The following is a 20,165-nucleotide window of genomic DNA, read 5'->3' on the forward strand; positions in this document are numbered from 1 at the left end:
TCCCTCCCACTACCTCCTCTCCTTGATGTCCCGAGACGTGAGTTGGGCTTGTTTCTGCTCATTTTCCCCACTCGGGGGGTGACAGGGAGGGAGAGGACTCTGGGATAGTTGCCTCCTCGCCTCCTCGAAGTCAGGAACAGGAGGGCTGGGCCTCTGCAGCACCCCTAGCCGCCTGGGCCACCCGTGCTCCTTCCCCTTCAGTGAGACGGATTCCTGTCCCCTTGGTAGCTTCTTTCCTGCGCAGCCTGGCACTCAGACACTCACAGGCCCCAGGCTGCACGCTAGGGACCAGGGATGGATTTACCCCGGCCTCCTGACCCCCCTTAGATCCCCTTCCTTGGGAGTTATAATTGGGCCGGACAATGACACAGTGTTGGGGGAGCATAAAGGACTGAGTGAACCGTGGCCGCAGCTTTTGGTCTCTTCCCTCCCCACTTTCTGCCTCCCTCTGTCACCCATTCCCTTCACTCCGCTTTCCCTGCACAGGGGGAGGGGACTGGGCCCGCCGCCGCCGCCCCTTTAAGAGAGGCCCCGCCCACGCGCAGGGGGCGGGCCCAGGGCGGGGCCGGAGGCCTCTGGGAAGGAACAAAGCGCGGCCTGCGGGCGCTGGGCTCGCCGGTGCGGCCCGGGGAGCGGGCCCGAGGGCGGCAGCCAGCGGACGGCGGAGCGGAAGGCGCCGGCCCGGCCATGAACGGGCTGCCCTCGGCCGAGGCGCCGGGCGGCGCGGGCTGCGCGCTGGCCGGGCTCCCGCCGCTGCCGCGCGGCCTCAGCGGGCTCCTGAACGCCAGCGGCGGCTCGTGGCGGGAGCTGGAGCGCGTCTACAGCCAGCGCAGCCGCATCCACGACGAGCTGAGCCGCGCGGCCCGCGTCCCGGACGGGCCCCGCGGCGCCCCGGGCGCTGCCAACGCCGGCCCCGCCGCCGGCGCCCCCGGCCCGCGGCGCCCGGTCAACCTGGACTCGGCTCTGGCGGCGCTGCGCAAAGAGATGGTGAGCGGGGGTTCGGGTGGGAGAGGGGTGGGTGCTGCTGCCGGATAGGAGAGTCCGGGGTGGGTGGGGCGGGGTGGGGTGCAGAGCGCGGAACCAGCTGGCCCGGGGCTCCGGACATGCAGGGGCCGGCCTGTCCGGCCGGGTCAGAAGGGCTAGGGTAACGGTAAGCAGTTACCTTTATAGCAGTAGTTTCACGTGTTTTTAAACGCTTTCCTCGGATTTCATTCCGTCCTTGCAGATGTGGGTTCGTGACTTGCTAAAGAGTCACAGCTCGCAGGTGGTGTCTGTGTCCACAGACATTCTCACTCAGTGTGGGGAGATGGCGAGGGCTGTGGCCGGGCTGAGGGCGGTCTGGACCCCAACCCCAGCCCACCCTCAGTGTTTTGCAGGTGGGGCTGCGGCAATTGGACATGTCCCTGCTGTGCCAGCTGTGGGGCCTGTACGAGTCTATCCAGGACTACAAGCACCTGTGCCAAGACTTGAGCCTGTGCCAGGACCTGTCCTCCTCCCTGCATTCAGACAGCTCCTACCCACCTGATGCTGGCCTGTCTGATGACGACGAGCCTCCTGATGCCAGCCTGCCCCCAGACCCGCCTCCCCTCACTGTGCCCCAGACGCACAATGCCCGTGACCAGTGGCTGCAAGACGCCTTCCACATCAACCTCTGAAGAGCTGGGGGGGGGGGGGGGGATGTACCATGCAAAAGGCTCAGAAACTTCCCCCCAACAAGTACTCAGACTCTAGTGCCTGCTTTCCCCCATGCCACCTCACTCCACCCCTCAGAGGCACAGCTGCCAGCCTCCTCTGTCTAGGTTGGCTGGCCCTGGGGCAGGCACCTGGGCTACAGCCTCTGCCCATGGCACTGGCCTCCACTTCTCCACGTGTATGCACCTCAGCTTAGCCAGCTCCGTCTGTCAGCGGGCCCAAAGCATCTTGCTCTCCCTTGGTGTCTCTGGGATTGGGATGGGTATCTGGCTCCCATCTCCCTTTCCCCTGCTGCTGCTGTTGGCAGCTGCTGGCTCAGGGGCATGCCACCTCCGTCCCTGGCTTCCCCTGCCCTCCACAAGGGCTCCAGGACCCAATCCTGCACTCGCCCACGGCCTGGAGGGCCATGACTCTGCAGGGCATTTAAGTTTAGGGGCCAGCCCCCTGGGCCATAGATAAATAAATACTCTCAGCGTTCCTGGTGCTCCGACTGCTTGGTTCTGGGGCGGGAAGATAGCGGTTTTTGGCCAGTGCGGTCCCGAGCTCCGCCGGCAGGTGGCGCCAGGACCCTGGGTGGGAAACGGTTGGCGGCGGCAGGGTGTGAATCCTCCCCCAGGCGCTGGGGAGCTTTCTTGGCCCGGCCTGTCCCGCGGTTGTGTGTCTGCGGGCGAGTCACTTCCCCTCTCTCGCCGGAGGCCTGGGCGCCCAGCCTCCTTCCCCGCTCACTGGGCCTTCCTGGCCGGCCTGGAGGGAAGGAGAAGGAGCCGCCCATCTTCAGGAGAGAAATTTTCCACCCCAGTGGAGGGGGGCGGAGCTGGAGCAGCACAGGAAATGGGTGGGCCGGAGCTCCGGGCCAAGGGGCCCCTCGGAGGGAGAGGGGAAGGCGCTTCTGGGAAGGGCCTGGGAGCTGTGAGTGCGCTGTGGGCGGGAGGAGAGCGCTGCGGAGGTAGACGGGGGTGAAGTCGCCATCCCAGTCTCCCAGAAGCCAGACACGCCTGAAGGAGCGATGGCGGTCAGTGCCCCAGGCTTTGGTGCATAAGACAAGGTCCCAGACACCCCCATTCCTCAGTCTCACAGACTGCCTGGCCCCGCCCCTCAGCACTTGGGACCTTGAGGGTTTAAGTTAAAAGACAGAAAATGGAGGCCTACTCTGCTGGGACGGAGCGAACCCCGCCAGAGGAGCCTGCACACTCGAGGACTGAGGGGACGGTGGGTACTCATTCCCTCATGCACACAAACACCCTACAACTTCAGACAGACATACACACACACACACACACATATATATATATAATTGATTTCAGAGAGGAAGGGAGAGGGGGAGAGAAACATCAGTGATGAGAGAGAATCATTGGTTGGCTGCCACCTCACTGTGGATCGAGCCCACAGCTCAGACATGCGCCCTGACCAGGAATCAAACCATGACCTGGTTCATAGGTCACTAACCACTGAGCCATGCTGGCTGGGCACCACCCCACAGCGTCTGAGAACGAGAAGAGAGGTCAGGCCTCAAAGCGGACACAGACTTTGGGGTTCTTGCCTCCTGGAGGCAGTCACGGGTCCTCCTGCGGAGGAGGCGTTCTGTGGACGCGGGTGTTATCAGGCTCCAGGTTCTCTGGCCGCCCACCCACCTCGCGGAGCTGGTCCCGCAGGGTGGGGACAGGCCGATGGGCTGCCCGGGCCAGTTCCCTAACTGGGCTTGACACCCGCGGCTCATTACCATACTGGGCGGACGGGTAGGCTGCGGCTCTAATCTAGGTGTGAACAGGCGACTTCCGAGGGGAGGAGAGTAAACACATCCCGTTAGTGATAACGGATTCCACCTAACCAGACCTCACGGTGTAAGCGGACACATCTCCATCCCTGGGGAAGGCGGGGCTGTCATTCCGCCTGTTTGACAGGCGGCGCGGGGGCTCAGCGGGAGAGCGTGCTCAGGGCCCGCACTCCTGGAGGACGGGGTCTGAGTCTCCAGCCCCGCTTGCTGGTGCTGGGACTGGCTCCTGCTGAGGCTGAGGAGTCCGGCTCTGCCCGGCACACGGATGCTGCCGCGGCAGAGCCGCCACCCGGTGCCTGACTCCTCCTCCGGGGCCGGCGATGAGTGATGGGCGCGCCTGAGCAGTCTCCCCTTTCCTGGGCCTCAGTTTCCCCGCCTGGGGAATGGGCTGCCGGTGCGCACCCCGCGGGGCTGTGGGCAGGAGGAGGGCGGCCCCGGGGTGCCCTCTCCCCGCCAGCGCGGCCCCGCCGCCTCGGGGCGCAGCGCGCGGCGCTGAGTCCCGCCCCCCCCCCCCCCCGGCGGGGAAAGGCCCCGGAAGCCCGGCCGCCCCGCCCCGCGCCCGCCGCGCCCCGCCCGCCTTCCGACGGGGGTGCGGCTGCAGGAAACGGCGCGCTCCGCTCCGCGCTCCGGCACCGACGCCCCGGCCCCGCGTCCCAGCCGGACCCGCCGGCGCAGGCGGCCCGGGTCCGAGCCTCAGACCTCCGCCCCGACGGGGCGGGCAGCGCGCCGGAGCCCCGGAGCCATGGGGGCCTGGGCGGGGCCGGCGGCGGGCCAGCGGGAGCCCGGGCTCTGAGCGCGCCGGCGGGGCCATGACCTCGGTGTGGAAGCGCCTGCAGCGCGTGGGCAAGCGGGCCGCCAAGTTCCACTTCGTGGCCTGCTACCACGAGCTGGTGGTGGAGTGCACCAAGAAATGGTGAGTGCACCGGGGCCCGGGCTGCGGGGACCCCATCCCGCCTCCGGAGCCCGGGGACCCGGCCCCAGCGCTGGGCCAACGTGCCCCCGCCCCCCGCTCAGCCCCTGCTGTCCGGGCACAGGCACCAGAAGGGCCCTGGCAGCTTGTGGGACCCCCAGAGCTGGAGGGGGTGGGGGGAGCTCTGAGGGAGTGGAGTCAGGACTTCCGCTGAGGCTGTCTGTGCCCGCACTTCCCTCAGCTGCGCCGGGCTGGGGGAAGGGAGGCCTGGTTTGGCCAGAGGATGGCTCGGGGTGGCCAGCTCCGAGGTGTGCGGCGCCGGGCTGGGGGGAAGCCTCCAGGAGCCTCAGTGCAGCTGGGAACAAGGATGCTGCCCCTCCCCCCTGCCCACTTGTTGAGCCAGAACACTCTCCCCCCCCCCCCCACCCAGCCAGCCTGGGCTCCGGGAGGCTGGATTCATCTCCACCATGTCCTTAAAAGGGGAAACTGAGCGCTGGAGGGATGAGGAGGGAGGCGGGAGTGGCTTAAAGGGGCCTCGGAGGTGGTGGGTCCGGGAAGAGAAGGCCTGGGGAGGCAGGGTAGTGGGGTGGGGGAGACGTGGGGGCCGGGACAGGGTATCTCGTTCTCCCCAGCTGCCGAGGCCCCTGCGTCACACCCTAAATATATGTGCTCACCGGTGTCAGCTTGCCTTGGCTGGATTAGGGCACAGCTGAGGGGATCTTACCCGCCAGGCTAAATTTAGGCTCCCGAGAGGAAGGGCTGCGGGGTAGGAAGGGACTTGGGGTCCCTTAGGGCGCTGCCATATCCCTGGTCTTGCTGGGCCGGCCCGTTCAGCGAGGCCCGGGCAGCCGGGCTGGCAGGGGGGACTCTGGCCTCTGGCTCTGCCACGCGGGGAAGGCCAGAGGACAGCAGACATGGTCCCGCAGAGCAGGCCAAAGGTGTGGGCAATGTCACCGCGCGTGAGTCACAGCGGGCAGTCAGGCCTCCCGGCTTCTGAGCCAGGTTCGGGAGCTGCCCCTGCCCAGGTCCAAGCTCCCGGGAGGGCGTGCCCAGCTGAGTCAGACTGCCGGCCAGGCCCCGCCCTCCCTGGGCACCCCTGTCCACTTCCCCTTTCTGGGAAGGCCCCATGGGTACCCCTGCTGGGCCATCACTGCTGTTTGGGTGGGGGAAGGAGCTTGGCTCCAGGCCAGAGGCCTCAGGGTCAGCTGTGTGACCTTTCCCGGCCCCCGTATCTCCAGGCCTCAGATCCTCAGGGTCTGAACAGGAGCCATGCATCTTGGCTCCGACTCCAGAGCCAAGGGGCAGTGCGCTGGGTGAGCTCAGTGCCCTGGCAGGGGACTGGGCTCAGGCAAGGAGGCTCTTGCTGCCCTCGGCCGCCCCCACCCTCTCACCCAAAGGGGCCCCTTCCTCCAGGCCCAGCCACGTGTGAGCTCCGTGCGGGGACGGGGCCCTGCCCGGGGACTCTCCTCTGGGTTTTCTGTCTCCTCACGCCTCTGCCTGCCCTCTGAGTCTGCCCTGCACGTCTGCTCAGCTTCGATAGAGCCTGGAGGCCTTCCCGGAGGCCCCTCATAGGAGTCATCACGCTGCAAAGCTGGGGGCGGGGCTCCGGGTGTGAGAGGTGGGACGCACGCTGATTCCCGGGCCGGGTCCCTGGGAGGGCACAGAAGGCCCTGGGAGGGTGTCTAAAAACAAGGGGGGCCTCTGACCCTCTGGCCACCTCTCACCCCTGCCCCCTCCTCTGACTCGGGGCCTCCCCCCAAACTTGGACCTTGCACTTTCCGATCGACCCCGGAGCCCCCTCACTGCCCACCCCTCCCCACACGTGCTCTGTGCCCACATCCGATCTCCGGGAGACCCCGTGCAGGCACCACACGCTTGCGCGGCTCTCTCCCGCCTCTGAGGTCGGCGTGAGGTCTTTTTCTTCTTGGTTAGCACTCCCCCACCTTTGTTGTTCTGAGCCCAGGGGTCCTGCCTCTGCTCTGCCCCTGAGAGGCGCTTCCCAAACGGTGTGAGTGAAGGGCTTCGCTGGGCCTCTGGCGGGACCTCCTGAGTTTCTCGGTGTCCGTCTGTGCGGTCCCTTCTCCCTGCCTTCATAACCCCCCTGACCACATCAGGCCTTCGCCCTTCTGCCCCGGGCCCCACCCTGCTCAGCAGCCCCGCCCTGCTCCTGTGGCTTCAGATAAGGGGCTGTCCATGCCCTCTCCTGGGGGAGGGCAGTGTGGGCAGAGGGAGGACCCTGGAGGAGATGGAGGAGCTGGGCAGCCTGACTGAGTGTCCCCCCTGTTTCCCTCCCCCCTCCCAGGCAGCCGGATAAGTTGGTGGTGGTGTGGACCCGGCGGAACCGGCGCATCTGCTCCAAGGTGGGGAGATGTGAGCTGGGGGTGCAGGCTAGGGGTGGGCCAGGGGGTGTGTGGGTAACGTGAGTGAGGGCTGATGGGGTCTTGGGCTCTGGTTCGGATCAGAATCCACAGAATGGAGAGAAAGATGCCATCAAGGTTGAAGGCAAGGGCAAAGGGGGAGGGGAGGATTACGGCTGGGGGAGGACTCAGACTGCTCGTTGCAGGCCCACAGCTGGCAGCCGGGCATCCAGAACCCGTACCGTGGCACCGTGGTGTGGATGGTGCCCGAGAACGTGGACATCTCCGTCACCCTGTACAGGGTGAGTCTGCCTCCACGTGAGGCACCTGGGCTGGGGTCCCCTGCCGGGCTGTCCATCCAAATAGGAAAGACTGGTGAGACCGAGAATAGGGCTGCCTATTCAGCGGGAGTGGCCAGGAGGTCTCCTTGGAGGCGACACATGACCTGCCACCGGCGTAGGACAGAGCTGGGACCAGGAGGAGCTGGGGCAGCCCAGGCAGGATGGACTAGCAAGTGGGAAGGCCCCGACCACACACCCCTGAGCCGGCACAGGCTCTGCTCCCGGCCCTGCCCCTACCCAGCAGCCCCTGCGCTCACCGGTGCCCCCCTTTTCCCAGGACCCCCACGTGGACCAGTATGAGGCCAAAGAGTGGACGTTTGTTATTGAAAATGTGAGTGCTGTGGGGGGCTGGGGGCTGAGGGCTGGGGGCTCGGGGGCAGCACTGTACTCATTCCTCAGGCCCCCCCCCCCGCCCACAGGAGTCCAAGGGGCAGCGGAAGGTGCTGGCCTCGGCCGAGGTGGACCTGGCCCGCCATGCGGGGCCCGTGCCCGCCCAGGTCCCGCTGCGGCTGCGGCTGAAGGCCAAGTCGGTGAAGGTGGTGCATGCGGAGCTGAGCCTCACCCTGTCGGGGGTGCTGCTGCGAGAGGGCCGAGCCACGTGAGTGTCCGCCCGCCCTCCCTCCCCGGCCCTCGTCTTCAGCCTCTGACCCCAGCCCTCACGCCTGACCTCTGACCCCCAGGGACGATGACATGCAGAGTCTGGCGAGCCTTATGAGCGTGAAGCCGACTGACGTGGGCAACTTGGACGACTTTGCTGAGAGTGACGAGGAGGAGGCTAACGGCCCAGGGGTCCCTGAGGCGCGGGCTCACGCCCCCCCGCCAGGTGGGCGCACAGCCGTGGCCGTGGCCTGACCACCAAGACGGAGGGAGGGTGGGGCATAGAAGCCACTTGCCCTGTGGGGCAGGGGCAGCTGGTGTACGCCCAGTGACGGAGCGCACAATTGCCCAGGCCGCTCTGCCCTGCCACCCTGGTTGTCCAAACTGGGCCCCCGCTCCTGTGGGGCCTGGGGCCTTGGCTGACCTGCAGGATGCGTTCCCAGGTCCCCCGTGCCTCTGGCCCTCTCCACCTGCCTGGGTGCCTCCCCCATCTTGTCCCTGTCCTATAACTGTGCCCAAGGTGGATGCAGAGAGGGGCACCCTCACCACTCTCACCGCCCACGCTTCTGCCCGTCACAGCTTCCGCATCCTTCCCTTTAGCTTATTGAGCCTTTTTTTCTGTCTGTCCTCCTGTCCTCTCTCTTCTCTGCATTCTCGGGCCTGTCTCTTCTCGCAGGCCAGGGCGGCGCCCTGAGGCCGGGGCGGCTCCCAGGTAGGCCCAGCCTCCAGTTGGAGGGAGGGGGTCAGACCTTCGAGGCTCTGCCTTGAGCTGAACCTGCCCCTCCAAACCCTCCCCCAGATCCCCCTCGAGAGCTGAAGACACTGTGTGAGGAGGAGGAGGGCCGAGCACAGCCCTGGCAGGCAGGTGAGGCCCAGACTGGGGCTGGATGGGGCCTGGGCCTCCAGTCAGGGCCCAGGCCTCAGCACCCCCTCCCTCTTCCTTCCCCAGGTGCCAGCCCTCCGGGTACTAAGGATGCCAGCCCAGCCCCTGTGAGTGTCCCTGTGCCCCCCGCCAGGGCCTCCCGGGGCCAGGGGTCAGAACCAGCTACTGTAGTCGGGGGCCAGGTGGGGCCTGGAGCCCCAAGGCCCCCCGGAACCCCGCAGGAGACAAGGTGAGCTTTGGAACCAGCCCCACCCCCGTGCCCTGACCAGTTAGGACGCTGCACGCCCTCTACCAACCTGCCTCTCCAGCACCCCGGCAATCTGAGGGGCGGGGCCGGGGCTGAGAGAGGGGGGGCAAAAGACTCCTCCAACACCCCCTCCTGCTCTCTCCTCAGGTCCTCAAGACACTCAGACCAGGATCTGGCCCCTGTCCCGGCCCCTCGGCTCCGGAAATGCTCTGATGCCCCCTGGCCCTCAGTCCCCCAAGGGAAAGATGAGGCCCCCAGAGCCTCGGGGGCTCCCCCCGCAGGAGTGGGTTCTGCTGGGGAGACCCAGGCCCGGGCAAGCCCTCAGGAAGGGACAGAGGCCCAGGGCGCCAGGCCGCACGCAGGCATGGAGGACGGAGGCCGCAGGAACTCTCTGGGAGAGCAGACAGTCAAGGTTGAGGAAGGCACCGTTGGGGACAGGCCAGAGGCCAGTGCGGTGGACAGTGAGCAGGGGTCAGGACCCAGAGGGGTGAACACTAAGAGGTCAGAGGTCCGAACGGGGGAGGCTGAAGAGAGTTCAGAAGTTAGTCAAGTGGATGCTGAGCAGAGGTCAGACATGAGACAGGTGGACACTGAGGGACCAGAGGCTCCAGGGGCGATGTCTGAGGCAAGGGTGCAGGGAACGCCTGAGGCTCCTCTGAGCACCTCTCAGGAGAGGTCTGGGGTCAGCACCCAGGATGAGGCTCCTGCTGCCCAGAGCTCACCCCCAGCGGGACCTGCAGGCCAGGAGAGAGAGAGTGCAGAGGTGAGGGGTGGGGCCCCTGGTGTTGGGGGGACAGGCCTGGAGCAGGGCCCCTCTGTTGGAGCAGCAAGCACCAGCCCCCAGGTGAGCAGGTCCCAGGAAGCCCCCCCCACAGCGGACCAGGGGGCGGAGTCTAGGGATCTGGGGGTCTGGGAGGCAGAAACTGGGGTCTTGAGCATCCTGGGGACAGAGATGGGGAGGACAGAATCAGAGGTTCTGGGGAGCCAGGAGACAGGAGCAGAGGGGTCAGGGTTCCCAAAGACAGAGAACGGGACGGCAGAAGCTGAGGTGTCGGAGGCCCAGGAGACAGAGGCCGCGAGCTCAGGGGTCCTTGAGTCGGAAGCTGCTGGGATGGCAGAGTCTGAGGAACTGGAGGCCCAGAGAACAGAGGCTGGGGCTTCAGGAGTTCTGAGAACAGAGACTGGGATGGCAGAGACTGAGATTCTGGGGGCCCAGGTGATAACAGGGGTCTCAGAGGTACTGAGAATAGAAGCAGAGATTGCAGAGCCTGCAATACCGGGGGCCAAGGTGACAGAGGTGGGAGGGTCAGGGGTCTCAGCAATAAAATCCGAGGTGTCAGGGACCCAGGAAACAGAAGTAGGAGGTTCTGAGGGCCCAGGGTTTGAGACTGAGACAACAAAGGCAGAGATTCTGGGGACCCCGGAGGAAACAGCTGAGGGCTCAAGGGTCCCCGAGATAGAAACAGAGGTAGAGAGTTCACGGGTCCCAGGGGCGGGGACTGAGACAGAAGCTGAGATATCGGGGACCCAGGAGGTAGCAGCTGGGGGTTCAGAGGCCCCAGGGCCGGGGACTGAGACAGAGGTGGGGGATGCAGGGGTCTCAGGGCCAGAGGTTGGAATGTCAGAGGCTGAGGGACTGGGGACTCCACAGACAGGAAGCACCGTTTTGGAGGCTGAGAACTCGGTCTCCGGGGTCCCAGAGGCAGAGACCGGCCTCGTGTTTGAGGAGGCGGTAACGACCCCAGGTACTGAGCAAGGAGCGTTAGGGTCCCAGGGATCAGAGGCAGGGCCTGCCGTGTTGAGGGGCCAGGAGTTGGAAGCTGGGGTTTTGGGGATCTCAGAGGCCAAGCCTGGGGTGTGGGGAGCCTGTGAAGCAGAGACAGAAGTTTTAGTCCCCCCAGAGAACCAATCTGGTATTTTTGAGGCCCAGGAAGCAGAGGCTGGGGTCTTGGGAACCGAGAAGGGGAGAGAAGCTGAGGCCAGCCTGACTGAGACGCAGGTGGCCAGTGGGGCAGGGGCTGGGGTGCCCAGGCCCTCAGGGGCCTCCTCCCCAGAGGAGCCCGAAGAGGACGGGAGGCTGCCCTGCAGCCAGGTAGGGATGGGGGCTGCCGAGGCCCAGTCTTCTGCTTCCCACTAACCTGGGGCTGAGCCGATGGCGGCTCTGCATGGACCCACCTGGCCGACAGGGTGGGGTGGCGCGGGCTCAGTTCCGGGGACACCCTGGCCCCCCCACCCTGTCTTCCCTGGGCTGCATGGAGTGGGACATCCTTAAGCTGATTTTTCTGGGCTGACCTTGAGGTGTGGCTGCTGTGACCTCTGACCTTGCCTGACCTTGCCTGGGGGTAAGATCGTGTAGATGACTTTGGCAGATGACCCCAGAGCTGGAAACTCTTGCCTGGCTCCGAGGCTCTGGCCGGTGGTCTCTGGTGACTCCTACAAACCCAGAGCTGGGGCTGTTTTGTGCCCAAGGGCAGAGGGCGTCTGTTCACGTCCCCTGAGCCCATCCCTGTGTCCCCAGGCACCACCCGCCCCGGTCAGCTCCAGCCAGTCGCTGCTGGAGTGGTGCCAGGAAGTCACCGCTGGCTACCGGGGCGTCCGAGTCACCAACTTTACTACATCCTGGCGCAACGGCTTGGCTTTCTGCGCCATCCTGCACCGATTCTACCCGGACAAGATGTGAGCCCCCAGAGGGGGCAGGAGTGCCCTGGGGAGCCTGCGGGGGCCCTGCGAACCAGCCTCTGACCAGAGCTCTCTCCACAGTGACTACGCCTCCCTGGACCCACTCAACATCAAACAGAACAACAAGCAGGTGAGGGGGGCGGGGAGCAGGGCCTGGCGGGAAGGGGGGCCAAGATTGCGGTCCATTATCATGTCTGCAGGAGCGGAATCAGCTGGCTTTTGGAAGTTCTGCCACCTTTTATCCTTCTGTTCTTTTAAAATCTAAGTTGTTGGTGTCCCACAGTTTCGTTGTGTGGGTGTTAAAGCGTATTTCCACTAGTTGGATTTTCCAGAGCCGCTCCTTCCTGCGCCGTTGCTGGGTTGCATGAGCGTTGCACTGTTGCTACGCTCCCTCCAATGGGAGAGTGGAGGCGTTGCTAGGCAAACCCTGGCACGCGGGTCGTGGGGAGCCTGGGCGGCCCAGGGTGGTGCCACAGCGGAGCTGGGCAACGGCCCCCCGGCCGCCCCGCTGACCCGCGCCCCCCGCCCCCAGGCCTTCGACGGCTTCGCAGCCCTGGGCGTGGCGCGGCTGCTGGAGCCGGCGGACATGGTGCTGCTGTCGGTGCCGGACAAGCTCATCGTCATGACGTACCTGTGCCAGATCCGCGCCTTCTGCACGGGCCAGGAGCTGCAGCTGGTGCAGCTGGAGGGCGGCGGCCGCGCGGGCAAGTACCGGGTGGCCAGCGCCGAGGCCGGCCCGCCCGACGCCCTGGACGCCAGCGGCCTGGCGCAGCGGCTGCGGGAGCACCGGGCGGAGCCGCCCGAGGAGCCCCAGGAGCCCGCGAGCCGCGGGGCAGGGGCCGCCCCCGAGGGCGCTTCCGAGGACCAGGGGGCCGGGGCCGCCCCGGAGGCGCGCTCGGCGGAGGCCCCGGCGGCGGCGGAGGGGCTGGTGAACGGGGCCGCGGCGCCGGCGGCGGGGGGCGTGCGGCTGCGCCGGGCCTCGGTGAACGGGGAGGCCGGGCCGGTGCCCCCGCCCCGCGCGCACGGCTCCTTCTCCCACGTGCGGGACGCCGACCTGCTCCGGAAGCGCCGCTCGCGGCTGCGGAACAGCAGCTCCTTCTCCGCCGAAGACCCGGACGCCGGCGCCGCGGCCGCGGTGAGTGCCCCTCCCCCGGGGGGCACGGGTGCCCCGGGGCAGAGCTGGCGCGGGGTGAGGTTTGGGGTTGGGGACTCGCGGGCTCGGGGAGGCACTCTCCGATCAGAGGGAAGAGCCCTGGCCGCGGCCGGGGGAACCTGCTGGCGGCGGTGAAGTGTTGGCACCGAGCTCCTGGAATCATGGGCTCCAGAAGGAGAGGCCCAGAGGCTCCTGGTTGCAGGCCCTCCTTCCCCTGCAGGTGGCCCAGGGTCAGCCGCTAGCAGTCGCCGCCTCGCAGGCTGGGGGCATAGCTGTCCGTACCCCGGGGCCGCTCAGGGCCTCCCAGCACTGAGTCTCTGGCGTGGGTCCTTAAACTGGGAACCAGTTTCCTCCCTTCTGTGGTGATGGGGGGCTGGAGACTGGAGACCCCGCTGGGCACCCTCCTACTCCATTCATCCCCTGCGGGTCTCAGGCCAGAGTCTGCAGGGGTGTCACGTGGGTGGTCGCCACAGATCTTAAAGGGGAGATGGTCCCAGAGGGGGCAGGGGGTTGCGCAAGGACTGACTCCGAGCCACTGCAGTCCAGGCCGGGGCTTTCCAGCCGGTCTGCCCACTACACCATCCTGCCTGTGACGGCAGGAGCAGCGGCCAGACCACTGCAGCCTCCAGCTGCCCGGGATGGCTCCCGGGTTCTAAGGAAAAGGGGATACACTGGAAAGCCTTTTCTGAGCCAGGCGGATAGGACAGGACAGGCAGGCTTCCGGGGTGGGGTGGGGGATGCCAGGGGTGGCTCTAAAGTGGAGGGGCCCGCACAAGCCAAACATGGCGGCAGGAACTGCCAGGCCTCTGGGGTCAGGCCCGCAGGTGGGGGTGAGGCAGCCGGGGGAGCAGAAGCCTTGAGGGCAGGGTCAGAGGCACAGCCCTGAGCCCTGAGGAGAGACGGAGGGCCCAGAGGCACCCCAGGAGGTGTGACTGACAGGAGTCAGAGGGACACAGTCACAGGCCTGGCCAGACTGCTGGCCTCTGGGCACAGCCTTGCTAATGGCTTCCCAGTGGCGTAGCTCAGTGGTTGAGCGTCTACCTACCTATGGGCCGGGAGGCAGCCAATCAATGGTTCTCTCTCCTCATTGATGTTTCTATCCTCTCTCCCTCTCCCTTCCTCCGAAATTAATCAAAATATAAAAAAATAAAGGGAGACTTCATCCTGCAGTCTCCTGGTCCTTCCCAGCCAGGCCTCTTCCTGTTCTTGTCCCACAGGAGATATTGGGTCAATGGGACGGAGAGGGCTTCTCCTCGGGCCGCGCGCCCATCCCCATGCCTCTGTGTGAGGGGGAATGTCCGCCGGCCTCGCCCTGGGGCGCTCCCGTGTCCTGGAGGAGGATGGAGGCGGCGCCCTGAGGCTGGGGTGGGGCCGCAACAGGGCTGCAGGGAGCAGGGAGCAGGGGCCGCACACGGGGTTAGGAAGGGGGGTCTGGGCAGACAGGAGGAAGTGCTGGAGTTCCCACCAGCGCTGCTGTGAGTAAGCTCGGCTGCTGCTGAGGCTGGGTTTCTGCGCTGTCCTGCCCCTGCCTGCTGCTGGTGAGCTCTTGCTGGGGCTGGCTTGCCTCCACACCCATGTGACTCCTCACCGTGCCCCTTCCTGGGGGAATGACTAGCCCATTTCGCAGGTGGGAACAGTGAGGCTCAGGGAGATGGTGAAAGAGGCTCCTGAGCCTGAAGGGTGGCCTCTTCTGGGCCAGCACTACTGGCTGTGTGACCGGGCAAAGCCCCTGCCTGCCCTGTGCTCTCCTCCTGACCAGAGAGGCACAGGCCTGGGAACCCCCTCAGGTGTCTCTGAAAAGGGAATCAGTCTGGAGCCTGCAGCTCCAGGTTACACAGGGCTGGGATTTCTTCCCATTTGACATTCAGGAGCACGAACAGAGGCCCAGGGGTCCTGTTCAGCCTGGAGCCGTGGTCGGCAAACTGCGGCTCGAGAGCCACATGCGGCTCTTTGGCCCCTTGAGTGTGGCTCTTCCATAAAATACCACGGCCTGGGTGAGTCTATTTGGAAGAAGTGGCGTTAGAAGGAGTTTAAGTTAAAAACATTTGGCTCTCAAAGGAAATTTCAGTCGTTGTGCTGTTGATATTTGTCTCTGCTGACTAATGAGTGTGCCGACCACTGGCCTAGAGGCAAGCAGCCAATCGGTGGCCACGCTGGGAACAAACCTTTGGCTTAGCGTCCCTGGGCCCTCGGCCAGGCTCTGTATGAGCCTCACCTGTGACCCTCAGTTTCCTCATCTGTAAAGTGGGCAGAGCAGTCGTGCCTGCCTCTCGGGTTGTTGGGGAACTAAATGAGCGAATGCAGGCAGAATGCCCAGGGTATGAACGCTGAGTCAATGTCAGCTATTCTTTAATGATAATATAATAAAGCTTTACGGTAATCTGTGTGCTCTGAGTGCGTGCTCTGGGCCCACCCTGTCTGCAGGGGCCGCCTCTGGCCGGGGAGACTTGGGGAACTGACAGCACGATGGGGGGGGGGGGGGGGCTATGATGGGGGAAGCATCTGCCCAGCCTGGGGCTTGGGGCGCCCCAGAGGCATGGAGGGCCAAGAGGGAAGCAGGAAGCGGTACGGCAGCCTGAAGGGGCTTCTGGAGGGGGTGGAGCTGAGCCGGGTTGTGAAGGTCAAGTTGACTCCAGGCTGAGGAAGCTGCTTGGGGAAGTGAAGTCCATGACTGCAGCTGGAGGGGGGCCCTGGGAGGGGTCAGGGTGGTGGAGTGGAGGCTGCGGCTGCCGGTGGGCCTTGGCTGGGGTTGTGGCTGGAGAGGCGGAGGGTCAGGAAGAGCTTCGGTGTGCCTGAGGGTGTCACAGGCGGGGCCGGGGAGCGGCTGGTGCGGAGTCCACTCTGACTCCGGCCAGAGAGATGGCACCTGAGCAAGGGGGGTCTGGGACTCCTTCTCAGAGGGGTGCAGGGTGGGGTGGACAGTGGGGAACCATCAGTGGGGCCTGGCTGTCAGCTGAGCTGAAAGTTGGGGGCCCCCAGGCCAGTCCCTGGGAGTCGCCAGGGGCGGGGCACATCAGGGGCCAGTCCTGCCCTCCAGTCTAAGAGCACGGTGACATTCCATTTTGTGGAAGAGCCACACTCAAGGGGCCAAAGAGCCGCATGTGGCTCTCGAGCCGCAGTTTGCACGGTGGTTCCAGGCAGCTTTCCTGTCCTGAGGGATACCCGTGTTTCCCCGAAAATAAGACCTAGCGCAACTTTGGGAGAAAAAAATTAATATAAGACACTGTTTTATTTTCGGGGAAACAGGGTATGTGATGTGGGGCTGCTCTAGGCATAGACATTGGTAACAGGAGAGCACCCCCTTTTGGTCAGTAGGTGGCGGTGCTGGCCCTGTGTGGGGCCCTGGCGGGGACAGGGATGCCAGCACCAGGTGGCAGGAGGCAGAGGGGCCTGAGGGGGGAGCTCCGTGGAAGGGGCAGTGTGGGAAGGAGGGGCTCCAGCTGGCCCCTCACAGTCTTTCGCCCCTGACTCTCAGCAGTGCTCTGTGAGGCTCAGAGAGTGGACTGGCCGGGACCGCAGGGCCGGGAAGAGAAGGCCTCCTTCCTCTGAGGAGGCATCCTCCTAGAGGAGCTGGGGGTCGGGCTGCGGTGTGTGCAGGACCGGAGACACAGCCGGGCGGGCAGGGATGGAACTGCGGGTCCTTGCCCGCGTGTGTAAGGCTCTGGCTGGCCCCTCCGAGCCCTCACTGTCTCCTTCCTCCACAGGAAGGCGCCAGCCCTGCCCCCAGCCCACCCCCAGCCCCGGCCCCCCAGCAGCCCCCCGGTGAGTAGTTTTGAGGGGCGGACCCAGCCCAGCCCAAGCTGCTCAGGGACCCTGCGCTGGGGGCCTCCTGGGGCGGGTGTCGCTGGGGGTGCCTCAGCCTGGGCTCTGTCTGCAGGTGGCGGGCCCCCCTCGGAGGAGCCGTCCCCAGGGCCCGGGGAAGAGGCCGGGCTGGTAAGGTGGGCGGAGGCGGGAGGGGCTGGCGAGCGGGCACTCCCTCGGCAGGGCCTGGGGGGACCCACCCTGACCCCCTCCCTTTTCACCAGCAACGGTTCCAGGACACGAGCCAGTACGTGTGCGCGGAGTTGCAGGCCCTGGAGCAGGAGCAGAGGCAGATCGACGGGCGGGCGGCTGAGGTGGAGACGCAGCTGAGGAGCCTCATGGTGTCAGGTGGGCGTCTGGAGTCCACGCCCCAGCGCGGGCCACCTGCAGCCCTTCCCGGCCTGGGGGAGCTGGGGGAGGCGAGACCCGGTTCACGTCCCCACTGACAGCGGGCACCCTGAGGCCCTGCGCGGGGCAGCAGCTCGCTGGGCGCACTCTGGCTTCTGGGATGCCATGAGGGAGCCCCAGGTCCAGGGCAGGCCCGTGACTGTCGGCCCAATACAGGTGCCAACAAGCTGCAGGAGGAGGTGCTGATCCAGGAGTGGTTCACGCTGGTCAACAAGAAGAACGCTCTCATCCGGAGGCAGGACCAGCTGCAGCTGCTGTGAGCGCGGCCCCTGCCTGCCCCGGCCCCCGCCACCCTCCGCCCAGAGCAGAGGGGCTTTGCTCCTTTGATTAGGGCGACTCACTGCTTTCTTCTCCGAGGATCTTTTTGAAAAATTGCTCAGCCATCTGATCCCCCAATTTCCTGTTTAAAGTGTGTGCCTCTTAAATTGGTGCTAATTGTACTAATGAGAGAGAAATGTGGTGCAGACAGGTGGGGGCTGAGGCCCCGGGTTGACCCTGTTCCTTTACGTCAGGAAACCAGGCCCAGCGAGACCTGAGCTGGTGTCGCAGTGGCATCAGAGGAGCCGCTCTGCCCATAATCGCCTTTGTCGTCCTGCATTTTGGATTTTTCAGAATAAGTTTACTACCTGCTGTTTTTGAGTAATGTTCATGCAAATAATCCCTCTGGGCTGCAGAGGAAATGTTTTTTTTCATTGATTCTAGTGGGGGGGGAGAGGGAGATACATCCATCGGTTGCCTCCCATCTGTCTCCCAACTGGGATTGAACCCACGACCATCCAGTGCAGGGAGCAATGCTCACTGAGCAACACACAGGGCTGTTTTATATTTTGAAAAGGGGTGGGGCACCCTGGCCGGGTAGCACAGTGGTTAGAAAGTCATCCACGTAGGCCAGGATGCAGGTTTGATCTCTGGTCAGGGCACATACAAGAAGCAACCAATGAATGCATATGTAAGTGGAACAACAATATCAATGTTTCTCTCTCTCAAATCAATAATTAAAAAGGGGTGGGGGATGGGAGGAGACAATATAAACTTCCAACAACTGTTGGAACAAAGGAGAGGGCTGACTCCAGGAGATAGCTCTGCCCCCAGCCCAGTCCTCGGACCTGGTGGTGCGGTGGATGGGGGCCAGGGAGTGGCTCTCCGTGTCCCCTCCCCTGACCCGGCACCCGTCACCTCGCCTCCCAGCATCGAGGAGCAGGACTTGGAGCGGAGGTTCGAGCTGCTGAGCCGGGAGCTGCGGGCCATGCTAGCCATCGAAGGTGGGAGATGGGCCGGAGGGCCGGGGTGGAGGGCGGGCCTCGGCCGGGCCTCCTGACCCGCCTCCCGCCCGCAGACTGGCTGAAGACGGCGGCGCAGAAGCACCGGGAGCAGCTCCTGCTGGAGGAGCTGGTGTCGCTGGTGAACCAGCGCGACGAGCTGGTCCGGGACCTGGACCACAAGGAGCGGATGTGAGTGGCGGGGCGCGGGGCGCGGGGCGCGGGAACGGTGAGCGGGGAGGGCCGGGGCGCGGGCGCGGGGCGCGGGAACGGTGAGCGGGGAGGGCCGGGGCGCGGGGCGCGGGAACGGTGAGCGGGGAGGGCCGGGGCGCGGGGCGCGGGAACGGTGAGCGGGGAGGGCCGGGGCGCGGGGCGCGGAAGGCCGGGGCGCGCACCCCCAGCGCCGGCACGGCCGCGGGCTGACCCCCGTCCCCCCGCAGCGCCCTGGAGGAGGACGAGCGCCTGGAGCGCGGCCTGGAGCAGCGGCGCCGCAAGCTGAGCCGGCAGCTGAGCCGGCGCGAACGCTGTGCGCTGAGCTGAGCCCCGCGGAGCCCGCGTCCCGTCCCCGTCGCCGCCCCGGGCTCCCGGCACCGCGGCCTCCGCTGCTGCGCCGCCTACAGGGGGCGCTGTGGCTCCTTCCCCGGAGGCTCGGGCGGCCTCGGTCCGGGGGGGAGGGCGCCGGGCCTATTTATTTTTATTGTCTGTGAGTGAGTGTGTCCGCGGGGCGGGCCCGGTGGCCGCCCGCCCTGGCCCCGCGAGCAATAAAGTTGGACGAGGCCTCGCTGCACGGCTCTCTCTGGGCGCCGGTTTTCGGTGGGCGGAAGGGCTTGGCGCTGAGGCCGATAAGGTTGTCTGCGATCCTAAAGGGGCCTTGCGGGCTTTGAGGGGGACCTGCCAAGGTTGATGGGCTTTGGGGTGACTGGGGAACAGCCATTTCCAAAGAAGAGACAAAAAATGGAGTTGGGATTGTTGACCATTTAATTTTTTTAAAGTTTCACTTTAAAAAAAAGATCTCATTGTTTTTCTTTTTAATATATTTTATTGATTTTGTACAGAGAGGAAGGGAGAGGGATAGAGAATTAGAAACATCGATGAGAGAGAGTCATTGATCAGCTGCCTCTTGCACACCCCCTAATGGGGATGTGCCCGCAACCCAGGTACATGCCCTTGACCGGAATCGAACCTGGGACCCTTCAGTCCCCAAGTATTGGACTCTCTTTCCCGCCGCACGTTGGGCGCCAGATATTGGCGTCTCTTTCCCAGCTGGCGTAGAAAGAGTTCCAATTCAGGGTTCAGCTTCTGGAGAAGGGCCGCACACAAATGAAGAGACTTGAATTTAATTTGGCGACTTGGGGGGCCAGGCGGTAGTCCAACTCTAGTGGGAGAACTACGACTGCTCTGGCCCTGCCATCCCCTTTTATTGAGGCTTAACAGCTGCTTCAACTTAACATAATCTCAACTAAAGGTTTAAAGCAATTGAAGTTGTTGACCAGCCTTCCTGGCTTCCTGTCAACATCTCTTTCCCAGCTGAATAAGATTTGGTTTCCAGCATCTCCCCCGTTTTCTTTCCCTAAAAAATTTTACATAAGCAGACTACAAATAAACAAACAAAAAATGAAATAAGCAACGATGGCTATGCTGAGAGTCAAATGAAATCAGTCTGCAGTACATTTCTTTCTGGGCCAACAGTTTTTAAATCCCAGATTCAGTGTCACACAGTTTTTTGAGTCCAAATTTTAATGTCCAAGAGTTCTGAGTCCATGACAGCAATGGTATCCGGATGGTGGAAAAATGGTGTCAATGCAGGTCTGACCTCTGGTTTGGTCCTGGACAACCTGCAGCGACGTACATCTGCTGACTGCTAATATGGCAAGGCGTCGTCAGCATCTTCCATCTCTGGTCTGTTTTTCCTCCTGCCTTTATGGCTGGAGTATTCCTGTCAATTCTTCTCTGTTGCAGGAATCCACATGGTCTTAGAGTTGTTTTCTGAAAATATACAAACATATCTCGACCAAAATTAATAAAGGAATCTTTTCTATAAATTTTACTTGGGATACTTTTAAT

At 64.5% G+C, this 20,165-nt stretch overlaps 2 protein-coding genes across 16 annotated transcripts; both read left to right on the forward strand.

Moving 5' to 3' along the window:
- Nucleotides 1-54: 54 nt before the first annotated feature.
- On the forward strand, nucleotides 55-2,168 carry FAM89B (family with sequence similarity 89 member B). The gene is made up of 2 exons (XM_036416595.1): nucleotides 55-987; nucleotides 1,377-2,168. The coding sequence occupies exons 1-2, from the start codon at nucleotides 688-690 to the stop codon at nucleotides 1,653-1,655; spliced, it is 579 nt and encodes a 192-aa protein (XP_036272488.1). The 5' UTR covers nucleotides 55-687; the 3' UTR covers nucleotides 1,656-2,168.
- Nucleotides 2,169-4,039: 1,871 nt separating this feature from the next.
- On the forward strand, nucleotides 4,040-18,878 carry EHBP1L1 (EH domain binding protein 1 like 1). Of its 15 annotated transcripts, none has more exons than XM_045573738.1 (21): nucleotides 4,043-4,379; nucleotides 6,679-6,736; nucleotides 6,940-7,035; nucleotides 7,352-7,405; nucleotides 7,494-7,672; nucleotides 7,755-7,897; nucleotides 8,348-8,383; nucleotides 8,471-8,536; nucleotides 8,621-8,783; nucleotides 8,949-10,335; nucleotides 10,378-10,893; nucleotides 11,320-11,477; nucleotides 11,562-11,610; nucleotides 12,013-12,615; nucleotides 16,338-16,395; nucleotides 16,511-16,566; nucleotides 16,659-16,782; nucleotides 16,999-17,098; nucleotides 18,031-18,104; nucleotides 18,179-18,293; nucleotides 18,542-18,878. In XM_045573738.1, exons 1-21 carry the CDS (start codon nucleotides 4,276-4,278, stop codon nucleotides 18,639-18,641), a joined length of 4,239 nt encoding a protein of 1,412 aa, XP_045429694.1. In that variant the 5' UTR covers nucleotides 4,043-4,275; the 3' UTR covers nucleotides 18,642-18,878. The 15 variants fall into 15 exon arrangements, with proteins under 15 accessions (XP_045429695.1, XP_045429696.1, XP_045429694.1 ...); XM_045573737.1 differs by having other exon boundaries at nucleotides 8,949-10,240; nucleotides 10,277-10,893; XM_045573741.1 differs by having other exon boundaries at nucleotides 4,046-4,379; nucleotides 8,949-9,645; nucleotides 10,726-10,893.
- The last annotated feature ends 1,287 nt before the right edge of the window (nucleotides 18,879-20,165 follow it).

This window comes from Pipistrellus kuhlii, unplaced genomic scaffold, assembly GCF_014108245.1.
Source record: "Pipistrellus kuhlii isolate mPipKuh1 unplaced genomic scaffold, mPipKuh1.p scaffold_m20_p_56, whole genome shotgun sequence".
Lineage (NCBI taxonomy): Eukaryota > Metazoa > Chordata > Mammalia > Chiroptera > Vespertilionidae > Pipistrellus > Pipistrellus kuhlii.